The following is a 27072-nucleotide window of genomic DNA, read 5'->3' as shown; positions in this document are numbered from 1 at the left end:
TATACTTTGTTATTTTATACACAAAAGGATACATTGTTGGTTATCGTTTTTTTTGTTTTGTAGAGGGGTGTTGTATTACTTTTTATCACATAATGGAGAGTGTGTCCCCATCCTCAGGTGGGAGGTGGAGGACCTGGGCTGGGTCATGGTCCAGCCCACCTGCTGTGTCTATGAATTCCAGCTCTGTACAGGTGAGTCGGTGACTATCGGAGGAGCAGGTGACAACGGCACAGCAATGAGCAGGTACCCGGTGGATGCAAAGGCGATTGGATTAGTGCAGCATGGGAGGCAAAAGGTGAGGCACGACAACTATGTATGCTATTTGTACAGTACACTTGGTTGTTTTGAAAGACGTACATTCCATTTTTTTTTTATTATTTTTATTTATTTTAAAGAAAATTGGTGCATGACATACAATAATCACACAAGATGAGCCTTGTAAGGATGTTAAAACAGCGCTGTTCCCAAGGTGGAAACCATACAGGATTCGTGAAAGCCTAAAGCCTCATACACACCATTGGATTTTCTGGGGACAAAGCGTAGGACTCTTGTCCGAAGGGCGTGGGCTGTGAACTTCGATTGCATACAAATGGCAAAGAATTGTCGGCCAACAAACACAAAACGACGTGGTTTTTCAGCCCTTTAGCACCACCCTGTGGGCAACTTCTGCTAATGTTGTGTTATGGTTAGCATTGCGTGTTTGTACTTTGGATTTGTGTACACAGAATCGGATATTCCGACAGCACACATTTGTTGTTGGAAGATTTTAAAGCATGCTATCCCACATTTGACCTGATAACAATTGTTTGATGGAGCGTACAAACGGTTGGATTTTTCAAAAACGATCTGTCATCGCACTTTTCCCGTTGGAAAATCAGATTGTGTATATGAGGCTAAACTCCACATTTCCTATGACTCACAAAAATCAGAAAATCGGACCTCCTGCACGCTCCATCGGGCAATTGTTGTCAGACTTTCCACGGACAAATGTGGGTTCCAGGGCTGAAGTGGTTAACACTTCAGCCCTGGAACCCACATTTGTCCGTGGAAAGTCTGACAGCAATTGCCCGATGGAGCGTACAAACGGTCCGATTTTCCGACAAAAGCCTGTCATCACACTTTTGACGTTGGAAAATCCGATCGTGTGTTCGAGGCTTAGAGGGACACTAAAGGCAGATTTTTTTTTATTTTTTTTTAACCACTTAAGACCCGGACCAAAATGCAGCTAAAGGACCTTTTTGCAATTCGGCACTGCGTCGCTTTAACTGACAATTGCGCGGTCATGCGACGTGGCTCCCAAACAAAATTGGCGTCATTTTTTTCCCACAAATAGAGCTTTCTTTTGGTGGTATTTTATCACCTCTGCGGTTTTAATTTTTTGCGCTATAAACAAAAATAGAGCGACAATTTTGAAAAAAATGCAATATTTTTAACTTTTTGCTATAATAAATATCCCCCAAAAAATATATAAAAAAAGTTCCTTGGACGAAAATAATTGCCCGATTTTCTTATAGTGTGTACGAGTCTTTAGCTACTAAGTGGGCATAACAGCATCAACCACAAACATTATTGGGCTCAGTTGAAATGGGTGATTTTTTTTTTTAAATATATTCTTTGGAATTTGTGCATCATTTTCTGTTTTCTATGCTTTCAGCTGTACATGTTGTCCATTCTGTGGTCGGATCGCAATAACATCATCATATACAGAACCTATGACAGCTTTAAGGAACTTTCAGTAAGTATTATGAATTAGGGTGGACCTTATGCCTCGTACACACGGCCGGATTTTCCGATGGGGAAAAAGTCAAATGGGCTTTTTTTCTAGGAAAGTCTCCGTCTGACTTTTTTTTTTGGAAGTCCGACGGACCTTAAGCCTCGTACACACGATCAGTCCATCTTATGAGAACGGTCCAAAACTCCGTTGTCATCGGTTCAACCGATGAAGCTGACTGATGGTCCGTCGCGCCCACACACCATCGGTTAAATAACCGATCGTGTCAGAACGCGGTGACGTAAAACACGACGACGTGCTGAAAAAAAATGAAGTTCAATGCTTCCAAGCATGCGTCGACTTGATTCTGAGCATACGTGGTTTTTTAACCGATGGTCGTGCCTACTAACGATCGGTTTTGACCTATCGGTTAGGAATCCATCAGTTCAATTTAAAGCAAGTTGGCTTTTTTTTAACCGATGGTTAAATAACCTATGGGGCCCACACGCGATCGGTTTTGACCGATGAAAACGGTCCATCAGACCGTTGTCCTCTGGTTAACCTATCGTGTGTACGAGGCCTAAGAGAACCTGTTCTCTTTCTTTGGGTTGGACTTCCGACGCACTCACGGTGGACTTTTTTGCACGGTCAAAGGTGTACAAGGCATAAAAGTCTATTTCAGAGATCAAGCAAAAAAATCTTGATCAGCAGCTGCAGCCGCCAATCAGTATTCAGACAGTGGAGTGTCCTGCTGTCAGAATACAATGGCACAGCGGGATTCCTCTATCCGCTTGGCAGATCAAAAGACGTCTATGGCTATCTTCGGGCTTGCCATTATTACCTACTAGCCAACCTTCTCTATGTGACATATAATTATCTGACCATAAATGTCCCTGTCATTGACTGCCTGGTGGACCTACACTTGAATAGATATATTGTACACCTTAGTAGTCCTGTAATTTAACAAGTTTTTTCCTTTGATCATTCAGAAACTGCTTTCACAGTCCTTTCCATTGGAGGCCGGGCTTGTCAATAAATCGGACAGAACACTTCCCATACTGAAAGGTAAGCCATCCATTTTACCTAGAAGTTACAGCCTGGGTATGCTCTACAACAGGGTCCACCAAACTTTCTAAACAAAGGGCCAGTTTACTGTTCTTCAGACTTCAGGGGGGCCGGACTGTGGCCATCGGGAGTAGAAAATCACCCGGCGTCAGTGGGAGTAAAAAATGCCTCATCTTTGGTGTTAGTGCGAGACATTGTGCCCCATTGTTTGTGTCATTGGGAATAATTGTGCCCCATCACCGGAGTCATTGGCAGGAGCTGCGCCCCACTGTTAGTGTCGTTGGTAGGAATTGTGCCCCATTGTTGGTCTCATTGGCAGGAATTGTGCCCCATTAGTGTAATTGGGCACCATTCTTGGTATCATTGAGGAGTTTTTCCCTATCGTTGGTGTCATTGGTAGGAATAGTGCCCAATCGCTGGCGTCATTGGAAGGAGTTGTGCCCCTTCGTTGGTGTTAATGAATGAAAGTGTGTCCCAAGGATAAAAGCAGGCAAAGAGCCACATTCGGGCCCCTGGACTGCAGTTTGGAGACCACTGCTCTACAACCTGGTGCATGTATAAGTGACCCTATGACCTTACGAAAAAAATATCAAGATGATAGTGGTCTGCAATAGTGGAGCTCATAAGTGGTGGCAATCAAATTAATCTGGACCTATAGTAAGATTGCACTGATTTACTATTAAAAACATTTAAGAGTAGAGTTCTAAATTATTATAAAAGCCCATGCTTCTCTTTACAGCATCCTTTCTTAATCTTTGAGGAGGAACCTTTGAAATAATTTTCAGATCTCAGGGAAACCCTGCTAAAACCAATTTATTGAGAGTCAGCGTGAATAATGCTCCTTCCATTGATGGTCAGGGGCAGGGCCGCCATCAGGGGGGTACAGGCAGTACACCTGTAAGGGGCCCGGATGGCAACCCCCTTTTGAAAAAAAAAAATATATATATATAGTCCGCCATGCTCGGCGGGAGATCTCTCTGTTGATCTCCGCTGAGCCGGCAGATGACAGGGGAGGGGCTTGTGGGGCGCCGCTGATTACTATGGAGAGATCTGATGAAAACGGACAGCATGTCCATTTTCATCAGATCTTACCCGATCCGATCCGCCAGTATGGATGGCGAACGTATCGCCATACGTCTGATTTTGGCAGATTGGATGTCAGCAGACATGGTCACTGCTGACATTGCTTTCATCATTGTAGGGGCCCCAGAGCATGACTTTGCCCAGAGGCCCATGATGCTATTAAGACGGCCCTGGTCGATCCATAGACTTGCATGGCACTCCCCCTCAGGTCTGCCAAAAAACTTGACTGGCTGACCTGAACGGTTCGCCCGTGTGAAAGTGGCCTTACGGAGCTAACCGTAATATGTAACTGTAATAGAATTCATTTTGTTAAAAAAAATTACCTTTTTTCATGCTTCATTTGTAATGTTTTGGTATGTTTTTCATAGAAAGAGGCAGGGCTTTTTTTCAGGGGGAACTCAGTTCACTACCTTTGGCTCAGACCCTTTGGTGCCTGCTCATCACAATCACTTGTAAACACAGAAGTCTGCTTTCTGTGTTTACAAGTGACAGCTCTGCACTCTGTGTGTAACCCCCCTGAACTCTGCACTCTGTATGTAATGCAATCCTGGTATTTGATGCCCCTTTAAGACCTTTCTACTGTTTGTGAAATCTGAACGGGGTCGTGGTTGAGTTCCTGCACCTATTTTCTGAGAAAAAAAGCTCTGGAAAGAGGGGATAGGGGCATAGTGTATTTCCTCACCCACTGTGGGGAAGAATGTTCCCCGTCTGTGTGGGCCTGCATTCCAGAAGTGCGTGCCGCTGTCAATCATGGGCTTGGTATTGGAGGTTAAAGAGAGTGCAGGTGGGCAGTGTATTATGTCACACAGCGGGGGAGTACATTCCTTGACTGAATTTCAGAAGACTTTAGTCTCTTATGATTCTGTCGGGAGCTATCATCATTAATGGGTGGCTTTCATAGAATCTAGAAACATAGAAGAGTGACGGCAGAAAACAGACCAAGTGGTCGATCAAGTCTGTCATATTTTTTTTTCTTTTATTGTTTTTAGATTTTTTAAATCCTTTCAATGTGGGAGGGTCTTAAAGTGGCATTAAATATCAAGAGTGCATTATGTACAGAGTGCAGAATTCTGGGGGGGTTACACAGAGAGTGCAGAGTTCAGGGGTGTGCTATGTACATAGTGCAGAGTTCAGGAGTGCACTTCACACAAAGTGCAGAGTTCAGTCTTCTTCCACAACTGCTTACCTCTGCATCCCCATCTCACGTTCACTCCTCTTCTGCTGACCTTGGCATGCAATCCTCCCACTGCCCCCGTTCCATCTTCTCCCCCCTCCTTAAACGCTCCACCATCTTCCACATGTCTTACTTTTGTTGCTGTATTCAGCCGGGGTGTTGGCATCTGCACTGCACCCTGGGCACCTGCATCTCCCTTGTCCCCATCCTGCACTCAGTGGGAGCCACTCAGGAGATCATATCTGTGGGAGCCATTAGGAGACAAGCGGTCACTTGTAAACACAGAAGCTGAACTTCTGTGTTTACAAGTGACAGTGGTCAGCAGGGAGCGGAGGGCCCGATCCAGAGGTGGTGGCACTGAGTTCCAGCTAAAAAAAAAGCCCTGCGTATAACATTTTTAGATCTGAATATACAGTAGATATGTTTCAAACAGACTTTGGGAGATACAAGCACGCTGTGCCCCATCACAGTGTCCTGTAACTCCAAGAAGGAAGTAAACTGACCACGCCAGCATGAATCTGGTGAGACTGCAAAGGGAAAGAAGGGGGACTGGCATGATCACTAGGTGTTAAACATCTAGCTGGACACACAGACACATATATGAAATATTCCATTTTGGGCTAACATCCACTAATCACACACAGTACTCAATAATTCTCAGTAATACCTCAGTGCCACCACCTCTGGATCGGGCCCTCCGCTCCCTGCTGACCACTGTCACTTGTAAACACAGAAGTTCAGCTTCTGTGTTTACAAGTGACCGCTTGTCTCCTTATGGCTCCCACAGATCTGATCTCCTGAGTGGCTCCCACTGAGTGCAGGATGGGGACAAGGGAGACGCAGGTGCCCAGGATGCAGTGCAGATGCCAACACCCCGGCTGAATACAGCAACAAAAGTAAGACATGTGGAAGATGGTGGAGCGTTAAGGAGGGGGGAGAAGATGAAGATTCTTTTTATATGGTGAGCAGTAACAATTTGCTCTACCAAACATATATTTTTGGCACACTACATGCAGGGGCGGCCCGTCCATTAAGGGTGCATGGGCGCCGCCCCCTCTGTCACGCCACCCCCCTATATGGCTAATGGATAGATTCATGCATTGTATGAATCTATCCATGGCCACTGCCACCCCCTTTTCGCCGGGGGCCTGAACTACAGTGGTGGGGGTGTTTGTTTTTTTTGAGTCACTTGATTAGAGCCATAGGCTCTAATTGTCTTTAAAAAAAGGCGGACTCAGAGTGCAGAGCATTGCCCTCGCAGTCCACCCAGATGTGTTAGAAAAGCAAATTAATATTTGCTTTTTTAACACTGAACCGCCTCTCCTCCAATCAAGAAGCGTGGGTCTAATACCCATCACCTGATTGGCTGAAGGCACATGGACCCCTATTGGATGCCTAGCAGAACGGAAGAACAGAGGAGGGGGAAGCATGGAGGACACAGGAGCCGTCCCACAGCTCGCCGCCGTCACCTGCTGCCTGACCCACCACTAAGATGGGGTCAGTGCCAGGCAGACAGCGGGCGTGCGTGGTCACAGTGGCAGCATATAATGGGCACAAGTGATGTCATGTGATGGCATTTGATGGGCACAAGTGGTTGCATTTAATGGGCACAAGTGGCTGCATATGCTGGGCACAATGGCAGCAATTGATGGGCACAGGAAAGCTGCAATTGATGTTTTTGTTTTTTTTTCAGTTTGTTTGCGCCCCTCTAAAGATTTTGAGCACCAGCCACCACTGACTACATGTAACAAGATTTTCTGACAATAAAAGCAAAGGCTACTGGGTGCAGGAAATACAAATTCATATTGTATTCAATCATTCAGCTTGTAGGTAGGTGCAGTCTATTTTCTCCAATGCAGGTGGCTCTGGACCACAGCGGCATTGTAGTTGGAGGGGAAGTCTAGAGGAACATGGTTCCTCTATGGTTTCCTGGGTCACTAGGGAAGTTATTTGATTGAATGCTGCCGCTCCATGTGGCTCTGGCATCCATCTTGGATCAGTCAGAGACTATTTAGGGTCCTGGCTCCCAGGCCTGGTGCACATTTTGCGTGGGTAGTATAGAAACAAGTCACCCTTCTGACAGGAATAGCAATAGCAGTAGGGAGAGGTTCCAGATGACTAGGGAAATAGTAGAGACACGCTGTCCTGACTCCTGAATGAATGGAAGAAAGCAAACATTCATTGATGGGCACTGGAGAGGCTGCATTTGATGGGCGCTGGTGAGGCTGCATTCATGGGTGCTGGTGAGGCTGCGGTGGATGGGCGCTGGTGAGGCTGCGATGGATGGGCGCTGGTGAGGCTGCATTTGATGGGCGCTGGTAGGCTGCATTCATGGGCGCTGGTAGGCTGCATTCATGGGTGCTGGTGAGGCTGTGATGGATGGGCGCTGGTGAGGCTGCATTCATGGGTGCTGGTGAGGCTGTGATGGATGGGCGCTGGTGAGGCTGCATTCATGGGCGCTTGTAGGCTGCATTCATGGGTGCTGGTGAGGCTGTGATGGATGGGCGCTGGTGAGGCTGCATTCATGGGTGCTGGTGAGGCTGTGATGGATGGGCGCTGGTGAGGCTGCATTCATGGGCGCTTGTAGGCTGCATTCATGGGCGCTGGTGAGGCTGCATTCATGGGCGCTTGTAGGCTGCATTCATGGGCGCTGGTGAGGCTGCATTCATGGGCGCTTGTAGGCTGCATTTGATGGGTGCTGGTGAGGCTGCATTCATGGGTGCTGGTGAGGCTGCATTCATGGGTGCTGGTGAGGCTGCATTCATGGGTGCTGGTGAGGCTGCATTCATGGGTGCTGGTGAGGCTGCATTCATGGGTGCTGGTGAGGCTGCATTCATGGGCGCTGGTGAGGCTGCATTCATGGGTGCTGGTGAGGCTGCATTCATGGGCGCTTGTAGGCTGCATTCATGGGCGCTGGTGAGGCTGCATTCATGGGCGCTGGTAGGCTGCATTTTGATGGGCACCTTATTAAAAGAGATAATACTTGTTTCTGTATACGGTATTTGATAAACTCTATAGATCTGTTTATTCCTTTTGATCAAGAATGACCTATAATTTACTCGCTGGTTTTATTGTTGTTTTTGGTTTTTTTTAGATGTTCCGCTGTTTTTCCGGACTAGATTCTCATCGCGTTTTATGGATAGGCTCTATCTGTTGGAGCTTTACTCCCAGGAGCTCGTCCAAACTGACCCCAAGGTCTCCCAATGCGAGGATGTCATTTATTTCTTCTCTCCTAACACCCAGGATCTGACTCCATCCTTCCCTGAAAACAGGTTTGAACAGCTATGGCATACATCGGTTTTCCCGCCATAAAAGTGGTAAAATGCTGCTCCAGGTTAAACTCAGATGCCTCGTCCACACTATTGCTTTTCCTGATGGGTAAACTGCCATTTTTGCTTTTGGCCGTGTGTATGCTCCATAGCAGTTTTCCCGACAGGAAAACTGCGAGCAAAAAAATTAGAACTTGTTCTCTTTTTTCCCGCTGCGATTCTCTGCGTTTTTTTGCTCGCCAGTTTTCCTATGGGAAACGCTGCAGTGGAGCATACACACAGCTGGTTTTCCCGACCAAAGCTCTCATGGCAGTTTTCCTGTCGGGAAAGCCGGCCGTGTGTACACAGGGAAAAGCAACCGAGTAGGTTCTCCTGATCGTGTGTACGAGGCAAAACTCTTTTTACAGCTGCTCTTTTTGGCTTCAGGCGTTTTTTTTTTTCTACAGCCAGTAAACTCCCCAGCATGTTATCCTATGTGTCCATGCACACATTTTTTTGTCAGGTTCGTTTTCTGGCTGGAAAAAAATCACAGAACTAGTGGGTTTAAAGTGCTGTGTTTTGCACTCAAATGCAGAGCCACTCGTGTGTATATGTTTGGGCACAGAGGTTGTGTCTCACCTGCTTTTACCTGCAACGCTAATGGATTTAACCACTTAAAGGGGTTGTAAAGGTAAATAAAAATTCCCCTAAATAGCTTCCTTTACCTTAGTGCAATCTTCCTTCACTTACCTCATCCTTCCATTTTGCTTTTAAATGTCCTTATTTCTTCTGAGAAATCCTCACTTCCTGTTCTTCTGTCTGTATCTACACACCGTAATGCAAGGCTTTCTCCCTGGTGTGGAGTCAGAACGCTCTCTACGTTGCAGATAGAGAAAGGAGCTGTGTGTTATTGGGCGTCCTGACTCTCCTGCTTGCCCCCTCAAGGGAGGGGGTGAGCAGGACACTCCACACCAGGGAGAAAGCCTTGCATTACTGGATGAAGGATGAGGTAAGTGACGGAGGACTGCACTAAGGTAAAGCAAGCTATTTAGGGGAAAAAAATTACATTACAACCCCTTTAAAGACCGAGTCTCTTGCTGAGATATTGGACCGGATTCAGAAAAGAGATACGACGGCGTATCTCCTGATACGCCGTTGTATCTCTGAGTGTGGTCAGTCGTATCTATGAGCCTTATTCATAGAATCAGTTACGCATAGATATTCCTAAGATCCGCCAGGTGTAAGTGTCTTACACCGTCGTATCGTAAGCTGCAATTTCAGGCTGACCGCTAGGTGGCGTTTCCGTATTTTTACGAGAGGAATATGCAAATTAGTATTTACGCCGGTTCAGAAACGAACGACCGCCCGGCGCTTTTTTTTTACGTTGTTTGCGTTTGGCTTTTTCCAACGTATAGTTACCCCTGCTGTATGAGGCGTAGCTAATGTTAAGTATGGACGTCGTTCCCGCGCCCAGTTTTTAATTTTTTACGTTGTTTGCGTAAGTCGTTCGCGAATACGGCTGGACGTAATTTACGCTCACGTCGAAAGCATGACGATTTGCCAACGTCATTTGGAGCATGCGCACTGGGATTCAGTGGCGGCCGGCGCATGCGCAGTTCGTTCGGCGCGGGGACGCGCTTGATTTAAATGATACATGCCCCCTACCCGCCGAATTTTAATTCCGCCGGGTGATTTACGCTACGCCGCCTCAACTTTACAGGCAAGTGCTTTGTGAATAAAGCACTTGCCTGAAAAACTTGCGGCGGCGTAACGTAAATGACATACGTTACGCCAATATAAAGATCCGCTCTCCTACCTGAATCTGGCCCTTGGTGTTTACAAGTTAAAATAAAAAAAAATGTTGCTAGAAAATTACTTAGAACCCCCAAACATATATATATAATTTTTTTTTTTTTTTTTTAATATATATATATCCACTTCCCGACCTCCTCATGTACATTTACGTCGGCAGAATGGCACGGACAGGCACATCAACGTACCTGTACGTGCCTGCCTAGACGTGGGTGGGGGGTCCGATCGGGACCCCCCCCCCCCCGGTACATGCGGAGGTCGGGTCCGCTCGGGGAGCGATCCGGGACGACGGCGCGGCTATTTGTTTATAGCCACTCCGTCGCGATCGCTCCCCGGAGCTGAAGAACGGGGAGAGCGTATGTAAACATGGCTTCCCCGTGCTTCACTGTGGCGGCTGCATCGATCGAGTGATCCCTTTTATAGGGAAGACTCGATCGATGGTGTCAGTCCTACAGCCACACCCCCCTACACTAGTAAACACATACACAGTGATCCCTAAACGTTACAGCGCCCCCTGTGTTTAACTCCCAAACTGCAACTGTCATTTTCACAATAAACAATGCAATTTAAATGCATTTTTTGCTGTGAAAATGACAATGGTCCCAAAAATGTGTCAAAATTGTCCGAAGTGTCCGCCATAATGTCGCAGTCACGAAAAAAATCGCTGATCGCCGCCATTACTAGTAAAAAAAAAAAAAAAAAAAAAAATGCAAAAAAACTATCCCCTATTTTGTAAACGCTATAAATTTTGCGCAAACCAACCGATAAATGATTATTGCGATTTTTTTTTTTTACCAAAAATAGGTAGAAGAATACGTATCGGCCTAAACTGAGGAAAAAAAAAATGTTATATATGTTTTTGGGGGATATTTATTACAGCAAAAAGTAAAAAATATTGAATTTTTTTTAAAATTGTCGCTCTATTTTTGTTTATAGCGCAAAAAATAAAAACCGCAGAGGTGATCAAATACCACCAAAAGAAAGCTCTATTTGTGGGGAAAAAAGGACGCCAATTTTGTTTGGGAGCCACGTCGCACGACCGCGCAATTGTCTGTTAAAGCGACGCAGTCCCGAACTGTAAAAACCCCTTGGGTCTTTAGCCAGCATATTGGTCCGGGGCTTAAGTGGTTAAATATATAACGCCTTATATTGTGAAAGATAATGTTAGACCAAGTAAGTTGATACCCAACATGTCATGCTTCAAAGTTCCCAATAGTGTCAATCCAGCCTCAAGCATGTTTTAACCCCCCTGACGGTAAACCCGAGCGTGACTCGGGATTGGTTTTACATGTTAGGATCGGCAAACCCGAGTCACGCTCGGGCTGGACGGGCTTACCTTTCGCTGGATCCACAGGCTTGGTTTACTCACCTTGTCCCTGGATCCAGCGATGCCACCCGCTGTGTGAGCGAGCGGGACCTCCTCGCTCGATTCACAGTCCCCGTGTGACGCCGATCTCCGTTCCCTGCGACGTTACGACGCACGGGGACGGAGAACGGCGCCAAATTCAAAAAAGTAAACAAACACTATACATACAGTATACTGTAATCTTATAGATTACAGTACTGTATGTAAAAAATACACACCCCCCTTGTCCCTAGTGGTCTGCCCAGTGTCCTACATGTACTTTTATATAATAAAAAATGTCATTTCTGCCTAAAAACTGTAGATTGTCCAAAAGTGTCCCTTTATGTCAAAAATAGTTTTAGATCAGCTAGAAAACAGCGATAATAAATTATAATCACTTGCAGAAATGTGCGATAGCGATTTGCGGGGAAATTCGTCATAAAAAAAATAAAATAATGACAGCGACAATTCTGCAACTGCAAATTTCAGTGATTTTGAGTTGATTACATTATTGAATAATTTTTATTATAATTATATTATTATTTGTTATAATTATTTATAATTATTTATTATATTATAATTTATAATTTTGTTTTAAAAAAAAAAATCATACCCGGGATGCCTACAAGACTCTTGCTTGGTCATATTTAAGTGAGTTATTTCTAAAAATTACAGGCCTACAGTATAAAACGCCAATTTCCTTGCAAAATAAATGTACCGCTTTTGGTACGTAATTCCAGACAGAATCATACCGCCAGGGAGGTTAATAGCAGACCAAATGCATAATTTTTTGATGGAATATAATTGGCTGAGGGATATAATTGCTTCCCTCCACTAAGAACGTTTTTAAAGTGTACCTTTTAAAAGGATCTGTACTGTGATAAAGCAACCATAAACGGCACACAGCAATATGGTTAGTTCAGCCTAAATAAATTCTATAAAACAGAGCAGAGGTTGATCCTGACTTGTGACTAGTCTCTGTTGTTTGCAGTCTAGTAATACTACCGCCAGAGAATGACCAGAAGCAAAAAGTGATGATCTCCCCATCAAAGTCAGACCAGCCCATCACACAGCCTATTGTATCGGAGCCTTACCTATGCCTGGACACCTATGAAACAAAAGACACTAAGAACCAGCCATTCAAGGTCCAGAAGAATGAACAAGTCGATGTCCTCATCAAGGATGCTACTGGTAGGTCGGAGACCTAAAAAGGTTTTCCTAACTGTAGAAATAGATGTTCCCAATTCTTCTTTATATATATATATATATACCGGTGTGTATATATAAACATATATATATATATATATATATATATATATATATATATAAAAAAAAAATTTTTTTTTGTTCCAATAACATTTCATTGAAAAAAAGAACAGGAAGAGCAATATGTAACTTACAGTAGTTTTGTGACAACAGTAAGTCAGAAAGTGATTAAGTGTCATTCAAGGAGACACAATTACAGAATACGACACAGAATGGTGGACTAGGGTGGCCACGTGTCCCGGATTGCCCGGGACAGTCCCGCATTTTGCAGGTCTGTCCCGGGCACCTTCATTCCAGGACAATACAGTGTCCGGGAATTAAACTTACACAGCTACCCCCCAAGCCAAACTAATGCCCCCAAAAAAGGCCGCCACATCACCGCTTTACTCACTGACAGTACTTGTCCTGGCCGGGAATGCCTGCAGGAGTACAGTCCCCGCTCCCTGCTTGTGATTGGAGAAATCATAAATCCCGCCTCTTGTGTCCAATCACTGTGCTGTGATTCGTTACAGCATTGTTACAGTACACGCTGATTTTCGGGAAGGGGGGTGTCCCTGAATGGTAGTTTGGAAATGTGGTCAACCTATGGTGGACTATTCTAAGTGGTCAATAGGAAAAGTATGTAATTTAGTAACAATAATCAAACCTACAAGAGGGTCAGTTAAACAGAAGTATAGAAAGTGAGATATCTGGAGCCACATGTTTAGAAGAAAAAAAAAAAGGGGGGGGACGTGACTGGGCTCAAGAGCGCCTCCAGGAAGGCATTGTACTCCAGTAGGAAAGTGCCAACCCTTCCTATCTGGGGTATGTATTGGGGGTGAGGTAGGGGTGTAGTTGACGTGATCTCAGTTTAGGAAGAGGGAATTGTTAATGAGGGCAAAGGAGAGAGTTGGGAAATAGAAGAAGAGAAAGGGAAGGAAGAAGGAAAGAATGGAAAAGGGAAAGAAAGAGAAAAAAAGGGGGAGGGGGGAGAAAACGTGGAGAGAGAACTAACTTCTTAGTTAATCTCTTCAGCGTGCTCCCTCTCCCATCCATCCCCTCCTGGGGAGAGGAACATCAGAGGATACTAGGCCCATGGTAGCAGATGTTCCCAGTTCTTGGTTAAATGCTGAGGGCCAGATCCTCAAAGAAGTTACGCTGGCGTATCTATTGATACGCCGCGTAACTTCTAGTTTTCTCCGGCGTATCTTTGTTTTGTATCCACAAAACAAGATACGCCTGAAGCTGGGCTAGATCCGACTGGCATACGTCTTAGTACGCCGTCGGATCTAAGGTGCATATTTACGCTGGCCGCTAGATGGCGTTTCCGTCGATTTCCACGTCGAGTATGCAAATTGGCTAGATATGGCGATCCACGAACGTACGCCTGGCCGGTGCATTTTTTTACGTTGTTTCCGTAAGGCTTTTTCCGGCATATAGTTACCCCTGCTATATGAGGCGTATCCTATGTTAAGTATGGACGTCGTTCCCGCGTCGAATTTTGTAAATTTTACTTAGTTTGCGTAAGTCGTTCGCGAATAGGGCTTTGCGTAGAATGACGTTCACGTCGTAAGCATTGGCTTGTTGCAGGTTAATTTCGAGCATGCGCACTGGGATACCCCCACGGACGGCGGGTCAAGACGTATTAACATAAAACACGCCCCCATCTCATCCATTTGAATTGCACACCCTTACGCCGCCAAAGTTACACTACGCCGCCGTAACTTACGGCGCAAATTCTTTCAGGATAAGGAAAATACGCTGTAAGTTACGGCGGCGTAGTGTATCAGAGATATGCTACGCCGGACGCAACAATGCGCCACGCTATGTGGATCTGCCCCTAAATGTTCTAGTTGTTGGAGGGTTCAAGATTTAACAGGTACATTTTATTACATTTTTCTAAAAATATGTAGGGAAAGGTGGAAGTTACAAGGTACAAAAACAGTGTACATAGAAATACAGGTTTGGAGTTAAAAAAAAAAAAAAAAAACTTTTGAAGCTCTCAGGTCCTCCAGAGAAAATATAAGTTTATCATTCATTCAATATATGTTTGCCATTCATTTTGAATAAAGAGGTGATGCCAAGGGTAGGGGAGGGGGTTAGTATTAGGAAAGGGGTTGGGTGTAGACAAGTATACTTTGGATGAGGAGTTGGTTCATGTGCTGGGGTTGTTGTGGTTATCCATCAGACCACACTTTATAAAATTTCACAGGGTAACCTCTGCTCATGTTGGTTAGTTAATATTCTGATAATATCCTTTTGGATAGTAGCGTACCAGTCCCCATAGGACAGGAGGAGGGGGGGGGGGGGTTTCCATTTAGGGAGAATTTGTCACCTTGCATACTATGCTTCATATAAGATAAGGAGTTTTGCAATGATTAGAAATGGTTGGGTCATTGTGGATTTCCAGTAAAAAGATAAGTGGGTCCAATCCCAATAAGATTCCCAAAACAGTGCCATGTTTAGTTACCACTTGACAGCAATAGTCTTGGTTTAGATTCAGATTGGCATTTATTGCAGGTACCATAGCTTAAATTAAAAACGGACATAAGGTCCGCACGTGTGAAAGGGCCCTAAGATGTGAAAATGTAGAATTGTCTACATCAGGAATGCTCTGCTTCAAAATAGGACTGAATGCATTTCCTAAACCATAAAATAGAATAAAATCTGCTACTGATATTTAATTCTCATTCATGGTAGAATGTTGATCCAAATATTGCCTTCAGGGTCAGGAATTCTTTTTTCCCAATTTGGAGCAAATTGGATTATGCTTTAAATGTTTTATTTTGCTTTTCTCTGCATCAGGTAATATGTCCTAAGGATGCAAGGTTCATCTTGATGACCTTTCCATAAACCTACAGTATCTATCTATGTACCATGGCCCAGATTCTCAAAGGGCTTACGACGGCGCAACGCAATGTACGCCGTTGTAAGTCCTAATCTGGGCCGTCGTATCTATGCAACTGATTCTTAGAATCAGTTACGCATAGATATCCATTAGATCCAACAGGCATAAGGCTCTTACGCTGTCAGATCTTAAATGCATTTTTTTTTTTTGCCGCTAGGTGTCGCCTCCGTCGTTATCCCCGTCGAGTATGCAAAATACGCGAATTCCCGAACGTATGCGCGGTCGACGCAGTGAAGTTACGACGTTTACGTTAAATTTGCGCCGCGTAAAGTTGCCCCTGCTATATGAGGGGCAACCAATGTTAAGTATGGTCGTCGTTCCCGCGTCGAAATTTTAAAATTTACGTTGTTTGCGTAAGTTGTCCGTGAATGGGGCTGGACGCCATTTACGTTCACGTCGAAACCAATGACGTCCTTGCGACGTCATTTGGAGCAATGGGATATTTTTCGGAGGGCGCATGCGCAGTACGTTCGGCGCGGGAACGCGCTTAATTTAAATGCTCCACGCCCCCTACCCGCCTCAACTTTACAGGCAAGCGATTTGTGAATAAAGCACTTGCCTGTAAAACTTGCGGCGGCGTAACGTAAATCGGATACGTTACGCCCGCACAGTTTTACGCCCATATACGAGAATCTGGGCCCATGTTTTTATATGAAATTGGAGTATTTCTTTTAACTTTTTAATTTGTCCTTACATGTAGGCTGGTGGTTGGTGGAGAACGGAGAGAAACGTCTGGCTTGGTTTCCAGCACCATACCTAGTAAAGCCAGAGTCGGCCCATATGGATTTAAAGGAGAAATCATTTAGTAAAGGTAATCAATGAGCGGGGACACCTGTGACTTTACACCAAAAATGACAGAACAAATAAAGAATTGTCTCTAATTGTAGGGGGAAGTTTTTTTCCTGGATGGTGTCCTTTTTGGAAAGAACTATGTTATGGGGGGCTTCTTCAAAAGTGACATAAACAAAAGCAAAAACACGTTAGTAGTAAGGCCTCATTCACACGGACGGACATCCTGTGCATCCCTATGGAGCGTCGGATGTCAGCGGAGACCTGTCCGCTGACATCCAACCGGCTAAAAACAGACGTATGGGGACACGTCCCCATCCATTCATGGCGGAACGGATCAGATAAGATCTGATGAAAACGGACATGCTGTCCGTTTTCATCAGATCGCTCCATAGGACACAGCGGTGCCCGACAAGCCCCTCCCCGCTAAGTGAGCAGAGAGGAGCTTGTCATCCGTCGGCTCAGCGGAGATCTGCGGACAGATCTCCCACTGAGCTGGCGGGAGCAGGCGTAGCGACGGAGTCCGCCTGTGTGAATGGGGCCTAAGAAGTGTTAGAACTTCTGAGAAGAGAATGTTTTTGTTACTATGCGTTCCTTCCTGGTCTTGTAATGTCTTCACCCCCTGTTTCTTGTATTAACCACTTGAGACCCGCGCTATTGACAAAAGACGTCAACAGCGCGGCTCTCAAGTGCCAAGTGGACATCTTTGGACGTCATTTAAAATGCATTACCCGTGCACGCCTCTGGGGGGCGCGCAGCGGGTAAACACTGTCCCGGCGCATCGCTGAAGCGCCGATGCGTGTACCTGGCGGCCTCGATGTTCTCCACCGGGTACACGCGATCGTCTGTAACACAGCAGGGACGTGGAGCTCTGTGTGTAAACTTGTACACCAATCTGTGTCTCTTGTACATAGGGACACAGCATCGGTCACCTCCCCCAGTCACCCCCCTCCACACACAGTTAGAACACACCCAGGATACACATTTAACCCCTTCCTCACCCCCTAGTGTTAACCCCTTCCCTGCCAGTCACATTTATACAGTAATTAGTGCATTTTTATAGCACTGATCGCTGTATAAATGTGAATGGTCCCAAATTTGTGTCAAAAGTGTCCAATACGTCCGCCGCAATATCGCAGTCCCAATAAAAATCGCAGATCGCCGCCATTACTAGTAAAAAAAAAAAAAATTAAAACAAATCATTATTCTGTTCCCCCTTTTGTAAGCGCTATAACTTTTGCGCAAACCAGTCGCATATTGCGATTTTCTTTTTTTTTTACAAAAATACGTCGAAAAATACGTATGGGCCTTAACTGAGAATTTTTTTATTTTTTTTTTTAAATTGGGATATTTATTATAGCAACAAGTAAAAAATATATAAATATATTTTTTTTAAATTGTCGCTCTTTTTTTGTTTATAGCGCAAAAAATAAAAACCGCAGAGGTGATCAAATACCACCAAAATAAAGCTCTATTTGTGGGGAAAAAGGGACGTCAATTTTGTTTGGGAGCCACGCCGCACGACCGCGCAAATGTCAGTTAAAGCAGCGTAGTGCCGGAAGCTGAAATTTCGCCTGGGCACGAAGGGGGTTTATGTGCCCAGTAAGCAAGTGGTTAAAGGGGTTGTAAAGGTTTGTTTTTTTATTTTCTATAAAGGTTCCTTTAAGCTAGTGCATTGTTGGTTCACTTACCTTTTCCTTCCATTTCCCTTCTAAATGTTTTTTTTCTTTGTCTGAATTTCTCACTTCCTGTTCCTCCTCAGTGAGCTGCTCTGGCTGACTAACCCCCAGCCAGAACGGCTCGGATGATGGGGGCAAGCTTACTGAGGAGGAACAGGAAGTGAGAAATTCAGACAAAGAAAAAAAACATTTAGAAGGGAAATGGAAGGAAAAGGTAAGTGAACCAACAATGCACGAGCTTAAAGTAACCTAGAAAATAAAAAACAAACCTTTACAACCCCTTTAAAATCAGGAAGTGGGGGTCATGGACAGAATTGTTTCCCTATATCTACTGTATACAAAATTTTATTGTATCATATTTACATGAACACACATCAATTCCCATTTTTTTTTTTTTACAGTGCAGGCAAATGTTCAATAATTATAATATGGGGGGGGGGGGGGTCACATACAATCCATCATTTTAAATTATCTGGAATAATAAAGTGATGTCTGGAGTTAAGAGTAGGAGATAATCAGACAGATTATATTGGTATTTTGAGATTAGACTAGTGATGTAGCTGATGAGAGTGGTATGAAGTTCAGGCTCTCGGGGTGTCTGGCCAGGCAGAGCCCTTCATCACATCTACGCATGCGCTATATTCCAACAGGGGACCAAATTATAAGGGACTGAAGTGCCTCTGTAAAATATTCTTCCCCTGAAAATGTAATTGTCTTTCTTGTGAAAAAAAGAAAATGTAATTTTCAAAACATGCAAATGCATATAAACCAGCTGTGTATATGTTATATAGTCTATATCATCAGAATGTGAGCACTTTAACACTAAAAGGTATCCTATCATTCATCTTCCAGGGACCTTTTACTATGTACAGAAGGGCTATGAGGCCCAGAATTCAGATGAAATTTCTCTTGGAGTCGGGGTTGTTGTGGAAGTGATAGAGAAATCTGAAAACGGCTGGTGGCTGATCTGGTAAGATTCTGACACATACATGGTGTTTCTGTACATATTTAATTTATTGATTATTATGGTCAGGGTTAAATAAATGTAATTGGATTTTTTTTTATCATCTATGTCCCTTTGGGGAGATCCCTTAAATGGGTTGTAAAGGTAAGTTGTTTTCACCTTAATGCATTCTATGCATTAAGGTGATAAAACTTCCGACTATACTGCCCACCCCCCTCCCCCCCGCTCAGTGACAGACATTTTTTCACCTTAATACTTAGGATGCATTAAGGTGAAAAAAACACAAGGGTTTACAACCCCTTTAAGAATGTAGATTGACTCTTCAGCTACGGTGGGCTAAATATGAAGATGTATGTACACATATGAGGTTGGGCAGGATTTAGCGATTATAAATCACTATATTTGGTGAATAAATAGGGTCCACCTCAGGAGGTATAAAAATCGTCCCCTCTTAAATAGGTGTGAAGATACCAGTTACGCAGGGGGCATGGTACGAATGTAATGTAGTGCCTGTGTACTATATAGTGCCGGTGCTAGTTAAATTTGAAGGGAGATCAGAGTGTAGTTAAACTCTGATCCTAATTGTTTTGTGCAAAACAGGGTCTCTGTCTCAGCTTGGCTGTGCTGTGGGCACTGGGGTGTTCTTCCAGCCCCGGCGCTGCAGATGGCAGCAGTGGAGCCAAGGTTTGGGTGCTCTTTCCCAGCAGCCAATCAGGAGGGTTTGGCCTCCCTGTGTGTGGGGAGGGTTATTTATGAGTCAGATGCCATTGGTTCTAGGTCTTCTTCCTCGAGTGTGGCACCCACCTTTTAAGGTGACCACATCACGGCGCCCTGGCATTATGGCCTACCTGGCCGGGGGTGTGCGTGCCGCGCACCCCCCCGGAACAGCGACGGGGACCCAGTGTGCGACTGGGTTCCCACCTATGCTGTTCGGTGGGGAGTCCGTCTGAGGAGCGCCATTGAGAGGCTGGCGGTCCAAAAGGGCATCGAAAAACCACCGGGGATCAAGGTAGCCGGACACTGAGGGATTGATCACCTGTCAGTCGGTACCTGGGTGACAAGTTGAAGGAGATCCAGGCATAACTCATTTAAGGAGGATTAGCTCCGTAACTACAAATCGGAAAGGGCCTGTGGCAGAGGTGTTTCTCTGAAGTTCACCAAGGAGGGTCTGTGGCAGAGACTTTATCCTACAAATGTTCGAGGGATACTCCGGCTGCCAGGTCAGTGAGAGAGGCCTGTCCGAGTACACTAAACCCACTCACATAAGAGTGGCGCAGAAAAGTGCTACGCTTGGGAGCGGGACTGTTTCCCTATCACTACGCCTGAATCTGCTGTTCTCCTTTCTTCTTCAACTTTACTTTCCTCACCACAAGTTTATTGTTTTTACCCGGCTGGGTAATAAAGAGCACAGCAAAGAGCACCTGTCATGGACATTCCTTTACTTCTACCAAATGCAATACGCATCATTCACCCCTAGGTATTTGGGGGAGCCATGAGGTAATATGCCACCCAAAACAACCAGCAGCTCCTCCGGGGTTAATGCTACCGTAACAAGTCCTAAGGTTCACATCTCTGTGACTACATGACTTTGCTATTGTTCAGGTAGGGGTGTTGGGGGGAGTTAGATTGAACTATGTTAGTTATTTTATGTTGGCCCTGCGTGGCTGCTGACGGGATTGTACTGTATTGTAATGTAAGAAAACTCAATAAAAAGAATAATAAAAAAAAAAGAATGTAGATACACTTGAAATTAAACAGATACGAGACATGAGTTTATATGTTTAACAATATAATAAAATTGACTCAAAACCATTATAATTTCCCTTAAATCTTGCCTCTTTTCTCCAGTTACAGTGGAAGATTTGGATATGCCCCGGGCATGTTCCTTAAACCCTACAAGAATCCTCACCAAAACCTGCAGGTATCATTTAACCATGAGACATTCGGTTCCACACCCAACCTCCTTAATTCAATAAGCAGTGAAAACCTCAATAAAGACCTAAGCCTGGATCTTCCGAGTGGGGGGCTTGAGAAGACGACACGCAAGGCACGGTTAGAAAAGAGGAAATCGATATCTTTGATTAATCTGCAAGACTCTAAGGAAGATGCAGACTTGGGCAGTTTAAGTAGAAGAATGAACTTTTCTGTAGAATGGTGCAAACAGGACTCGGGAACATCTGGGACTGTTCATTTTCCAAGCTCATCCGAGGTCCAGGAGAACTACGAGTCCCATTCAGAGTGGACAAAGACCACAACGGAACTAGAGGAAGAAAGACGGAGGAAAGATTCAGGATTTGATGAACAACATTCACCTCCGATATCTATTGCTTCAAACCATGGTGACACACCACCCCCCATTCCCGAGAGACCCTCACTGCAGGAGATTCATGCCAGATGTACCACCATCACTAAGAGAGCTATTGTACAACCTAATGTCTGAACCTCTTCTACTTGTTCAATACTTGTAAACATGGGCTAGTGCATAAGGTGAAAGGGTGAGAGAGGACAGCAACTGAGCACAAAGGCCCGGATTCACAGACATCGGCGCATATTTATGCGGCCGTAGCGTATCTTCTTTACGCTACGCCGACGCAGTGCAGAGAGGCAAGCACAGAATTCACAAAGCACTTGCTACCAAATCTGCGCTGGGTTTCTTAGGTGTAAGTTTTTGTACCCTGTTTCCCCAAAAATAAGACCTACCCTGAAAATAAGACCTAGCGTTATTTTCCAGGAGGGCTGCAATATAAGCCCTACCCTGAAAATAAGCCCTAGTTAAAAATGCTTGTAAAATCATATAATCCACTCTATTATAGTAGTATATAATGTACAATGTGTGTGTTTCTGTAATATAATTGCAGGGGAAGAGAGCTCTGGCGGGTAACAGAAGCAGAGAGCGGCGCTATAACCAGTGGCGGTTCGTCCATAGAGGGCGCTGGAGCGCCGCCCCCTCTGGCTCTCACCGCCACTGAGTGAAATAACATAGATTCATGCATTGCACGAATCTATGTTATTTTCGCCGCTGCCGCTGTTCTATTCAGATGGTCGGCGCTCAATGTCCGGCCATCTGAATAACGCCAGCTGGTTGGCTGTAGGGAAATGTCTATCAAAGCCAACGGCTCTGATAGGCTTTCCCAATACAGCCCGGAAGCTTATTCTCGGAGCGCACAGACTGTACGCCCCTTGAATAAGATGACAGGCGTCTCAGCCAATCACGTTGGCCGGTTCTGGCTACCTGTAACCTGATTGGCTGAGACGCCTGTCAGTCATCGAGGGCGGGAGAAGACATCGTGGGACGTGGATGCCTGACTCCAGTAAAGGTAAGTGCCGGGGGGGACGCAATTTACAGGGCAAAGTGGGGACAATTGGCACAGCGGCGACCATTAAAGGGCACAGTGGCTGCGTTTAATGGCATGGCACAGTGGTGACAATGGATGGCACAGTGGCTGCGTTTAATGGCATGGCACAGTGGTGACAATGTATGGCACAGGGGCTGCGTTTAATGGCATGGCACAGTGGTGACAATGTATGGCACAGGGGCTGCGTTTAATGGCATGGCACAGTGGTGACAATGTATGGCACAGGGGCTGCGTTTAATGGCATGGCACAGTGGTGACAATGTATGGCACATTGGCTGCGTTTAATGGCATGGCACAGTGGTGACAATGGATGGCACATTGACTGCGTTTAATGGCATGGCACAGTGGTGACAATGTATGGCACAGTGGCTGCGTTTAATGGCATGGCACAGTGGTGACAATGTATGGCACAGTGGCTGCGTTTAATGGCATGGCACAGTGGTGACAATGGATGGCACAGTGGCTGCGTTTAATGGCATGGCACAGTGGTGACAATGTATGGCACAGGGGCTGCGTTTAATGGCATGGCACAGTGGTGACAATGTATGGCACAGGGGCTGCGTTTAATGGCATGACACAGTGGTGCGAATTGATGGCACAGTGGTGCGAATTGATGGCACAGTGGTGCGAATTGATGGCACAGTGACTGCGTTTAATGGCATGGCATTGATGGCACAGTGGCTGCATTTGATGGCATGTAACAGTGGCTGCAATTGGGCACAGTGAGACTGCAATTTTTTTTTTCCTTTGCGCCCCCCCAAAAATTTTGAGCACCAGCCGCCACTGGCTATAACAAAGGTATTTGGCACAATTATATTACAGAAACACACACATTGTACATTATATAATACTGTAATAGAGGATTATAGGATTTTACAAGCATTTTAACTCAGTTCACACTGGGGATTCCTGACAGGCAGGGAGGGAGAGGGGGGGAGAAGACATCACATTACATAGTAAGACCTACCCTAAAAATAAGCCCTACTGTGTCTTTTGTTGGCATAATTAATATAAGACCCGGGCTTATTTTCGGGGAAACACGGTAAGTGGGCGTGAGCCATGCAAATGAGGCGTGACCCCATGCAAATGATGGGCTAAGTCTCAGACAGATACGTATAATGAACGGCGCATGCGCCGTCCCGTGGACGCAACCCAGTGCGCATGCTCAGAATCACGTCGGAACTACTCCCTAAGATACGCCGGATCACGCCTACAGCGTGAACGTAACCTACGCCTAGTCATATTCACGTCCTACGTAAAATACGTCGGCTTGTGTTCCCTTTGCATGGATGCTGCGGAGTTACACCTCCTTTATGGGGCATAACTTTACGCCGGACGTATGACTTTACGCGCACTGCGTCGGACGGACGTACATTCGTGAATCGGCGTATTTCCCTCATTTGCATATGTGAATAGAAAATCAATGGGAGCGCCAAATACGTCCAGCGTAAATATGCGCCCACTCTACGCCGGCGTAGGCAAGTTACGTCGGTCGGGTGAAGCCTATTTTCAGGCGTATCTTAGTTTCTGAGTCCGGCGCACAGATACGACGGCGCATATTTGCACTTACGCGGCGTATCTGGAGATACGTCGGCGCAAGTGCTTTGTGAATCCGGGCCAAAATGTCCACCTATTGGTTACCAGATTTTTTTTTTTATATTTCTGCTCAGTCAGGTCCCTTTTGAGTAAGGACATTAGTAGGTGAGCAAATGCATTACAAGTTAACCACTTCAGCCCCGGAGGAATTTTCCCCCTTCTTGACCAGAGCACTTTTTGCGATTCGGCACTGCGTCGCTTTAACTGACAATTGCGCGGTCGTGCGACGTGGCACCCAAACAAAATTGATGTCCTTCCCCCCCCCCCCCCCCCCACAAATAGAGCTCTCTTTTGGTTGTATTTGATCACCTCCTGCAGTTTTTATTTTTTGCACTATAAACCAAAGAAGAGCGACAATTTTGAAAAAAAAAACAATACTTTTTGCTATAATAAATATTCCCAAAAAAGTAATAAAAAAAAAATGTTTTTCCTCAGTTTAGGCTGATACATGTTCTTCTACATATTTTTAATAAAAAAAAATCACAATAAGCGTTTATTGATTACTTTGTGCAAAAGTTATAGCATCTACAAAATAGGGGATCGTTTTATGGCGGCAATCTGCAATTTTTATCATGACTGCGACATTATGGCAGACACATTTTGACACATTTTTGGGACCATTGTTTATTTATAAAATGTACTGATTACTGTGTAAATGACACTGGCAGGGAATGGGTTAAACACTAGGGGGTGATGAAGGAGTTAAGTGTGTCCTAGAGAGTGATTCTAAATGTGAGGGGGCTGGGCTACTAGTGACACGACAGTGATCACTGCTTATGATGCCAGGGAGCAGTAGATCACTGTCCTGTCACTAGGCAGAACAGGGAAATGCCTTGTTTACATAGATCTCTCCCTATTCTGCCTCTCCTGACCGCAATTGCGAACATCGAGTTCCCGGGACCCGCGAGCACACTCCCGAGGCAAGCGGTGGGCATGCACGCGCGCCCACTGGGCTGCAAATTCAAAGGGACGTACAGGTACGCCCATTTTGCCTGCCCGTGCCATTCTGCCGATTGTATATCAGCGTGCGGCGGTCAGGGTTTGTGGTTAGTTTAACTTTTTAAGTTGCATTAAGCTACTTTGGCATTTCAATTGACTTTCATAGAGATGAAAAACTTCTGATGCAAACATTGCCGCCTCACCAGTCAGTGCCAGTGGATTACACACAGCGGGCATCTCCTCCCGCTGTGTCACGGAGCTCAGTCAGAAATGTTCGGGCCGGGCGTGCTGTTACAAAGGTCCCGCCCTCCTCCTAGACCAGCTCGTGTGATAGACAGAACACCGCGTCTATTACACAAGCTGGTCTAGGAGGAGGGGGGGACCTTTGTAACAGTGTGCCCGGCCCCGAACATTTCACAGTCACACTGAGCTCCGTGACACAGCGTGACTGCGCTTTGAGCTATGCTGCAGCCACAGCGTAGCTCAAAGCGGCCCCAGGACAGGCAGCCTACCGGGAAATATCCCAGTAAGCCAGTCCGGCCCTGTTTAAAATACACCTATAATAAAAATGTATAGACCTTTAATTTCTTTGTAAATTGGCAAAAATACAAAATCTGCAGGGGATCAAATATTCCCCTTTAATCCCTGGTCCAGCAGAACCAATAGCATGGACAGGGAAATGCATAGCTGCATGTTTTATTAAGTTATTGTATTAGTTATCTTCTATGTAAAGGAAGCTTTCAATAAATAACCACATGACAGCTGTGAGGATGAATCATAAGGATGTGTGTACATGCCAGAATCCTATACGCCAGTATACATACAGTGGGGCAAAAAAGTATTTACTCAGCCACCAATTGTGCAAGATCTCGAGGCCTGTAATTGTCATCATAGGTAAACCTCAACTATGAGAGACAAAATGTGGGAACAAATCCAGACAATCAGTTTGATTTGGAAAGAATTTATATGCAAATTATGGTGGAAAATAAGTATTTGGTCAATATCAAAACACTTTGTTCTATATCCTTTGTTGGCAATCAGGGATGGACAGGCCATTGGGACTACAGGGAGTTTCCCGGTGGGCCGATGGCTCAGTGGGCCGGCTTCAGTGACAGCGGACCGCCGCGCCCCCCGCGCTCCTCTGTCTCTCCCTCCCCGCAGCGCTCACCTGGGGGGGAACAGAGAATCAGGGGGAGGACCAGATGAGCAGGGGGGACGGCAGAGGAGCATGGAGGAGGGGACACACAGCTGACTCAACAGCTATGGACTGGGAGTTTCTAACTTCTGCCTAAACTTGTCCCATAAGGAGGGGCACCGAAACATTTTCTGTAAGTCTTCACAAGGTTGTCACACACTGTTGCTGGTATGTTGGCCCATTCCTCCATGCAGATCTCCTGTAGAGCAGTGATGTTTTGAGGCAGTCGCTGGGCAACACAGACTTTCAACTCCCTCCAAAGGTTTTCAATGGGGTTGAGATCTGGAGACTGGCTAGGCCACTCCAGGACCTTGAAATGCTTCATACGAAGCCACTCCTTCGTTGCCCGGGCGGTGTGTTTGGGATCATTGTCATGCTGAAAGACCCAGCCACGTTTCATCTTCAATGCCCTTGCTGATGGGAGGAGGTTTGCACTCAAAATCTCACGATACATGGCCCCATTCATTCTTTCATGTACACGGATCAGTCGTCCTGTTTCCTTTGCAGAGAAACAGTCCCAAAGCATGATGTTGCCACCCCCATGCTTCACAGTAGGTATGGTGTTCTTTGGTTGGAACTCGGCATTCTCTTTCATTTAAACACAATTTTCCACCAAACAGTACTACTTTGGTTTCATATGACCATATGACGTTCTCCCAATCCTCTTCTGGATCATCCAAATGCTCTCTAGCAAACCTCAGACGGGCCCGGACATGTACTGGCTTAAGCAGGGGGACACGTCTGGCACTGCAGGATCTGAGTCCCTGGCGGCGTAGTGTGTTACTGATGGTAGCCTTTGTTACGTTGGTCCCAGCTCTCAGCAGGTCATTCACTAGGTCCCCCCGTGTGGTTCTTGGATTTTTGCTCACCGTTCTTGTGATCATTTTGACCCCACGGGGTGAGATCTTGCGTGGAGCCCCAGATCGAGGGAGATTATCAGTGGTCTTGTATGACTTCCATTTT

At 45.5% G+C, this 27072-nt stretch overlaps 1 protein-coding gene across 1 annotated transcript; it reads left to right on the top strand.

The window, feature by feature from the left end:
• Window position 1: 1 nt before the first annotated feature.
• Window positions 2-21612, top strand: LOC120943269 (NADPH oxidase organizer 1-like). The gene is made up of 8 exons (XM_040356473.1): window positions 2-295; window positions 1655-1735; window positions 2701-2776; window positions 8128-8305; window positions 12430-12629; window positions 16292-16402; window positions 18912-19029; window positions 20872-21612. Exons 1-8 carry the CDS (start codon window positions 146-148, stop codon window positions 21461-21463), a joined length of 1506 nt encoding a protein of 501 aa, XP_040212407.1. The 5' UTR covers window positions 2-145; the 3' UTR covers window positions 21464-21612.
• The last annotated feature ends 5460 nt before the right edge of the window (window positions 21613-27072 follow it).

This window comes from Rana temporaria, chromosome 6 (genome assembly GCF_905171775.1).
Source record: "Rana temporaria chromosome 6, aRanTem1.1, whole genome shotgun sequence".
In the NCBI taxonomy this organism is placed as follows: Eukaryota; Metazoa; Chordata; class Amphibia; order Anura; family Ranidae; genus Rana; species Rana temporaria.
The sequence above is the reverse complement of the archived record's forward strand: the minus strand, read 5'-3'. Positions and strand labels throughout refer to the sequence as shown.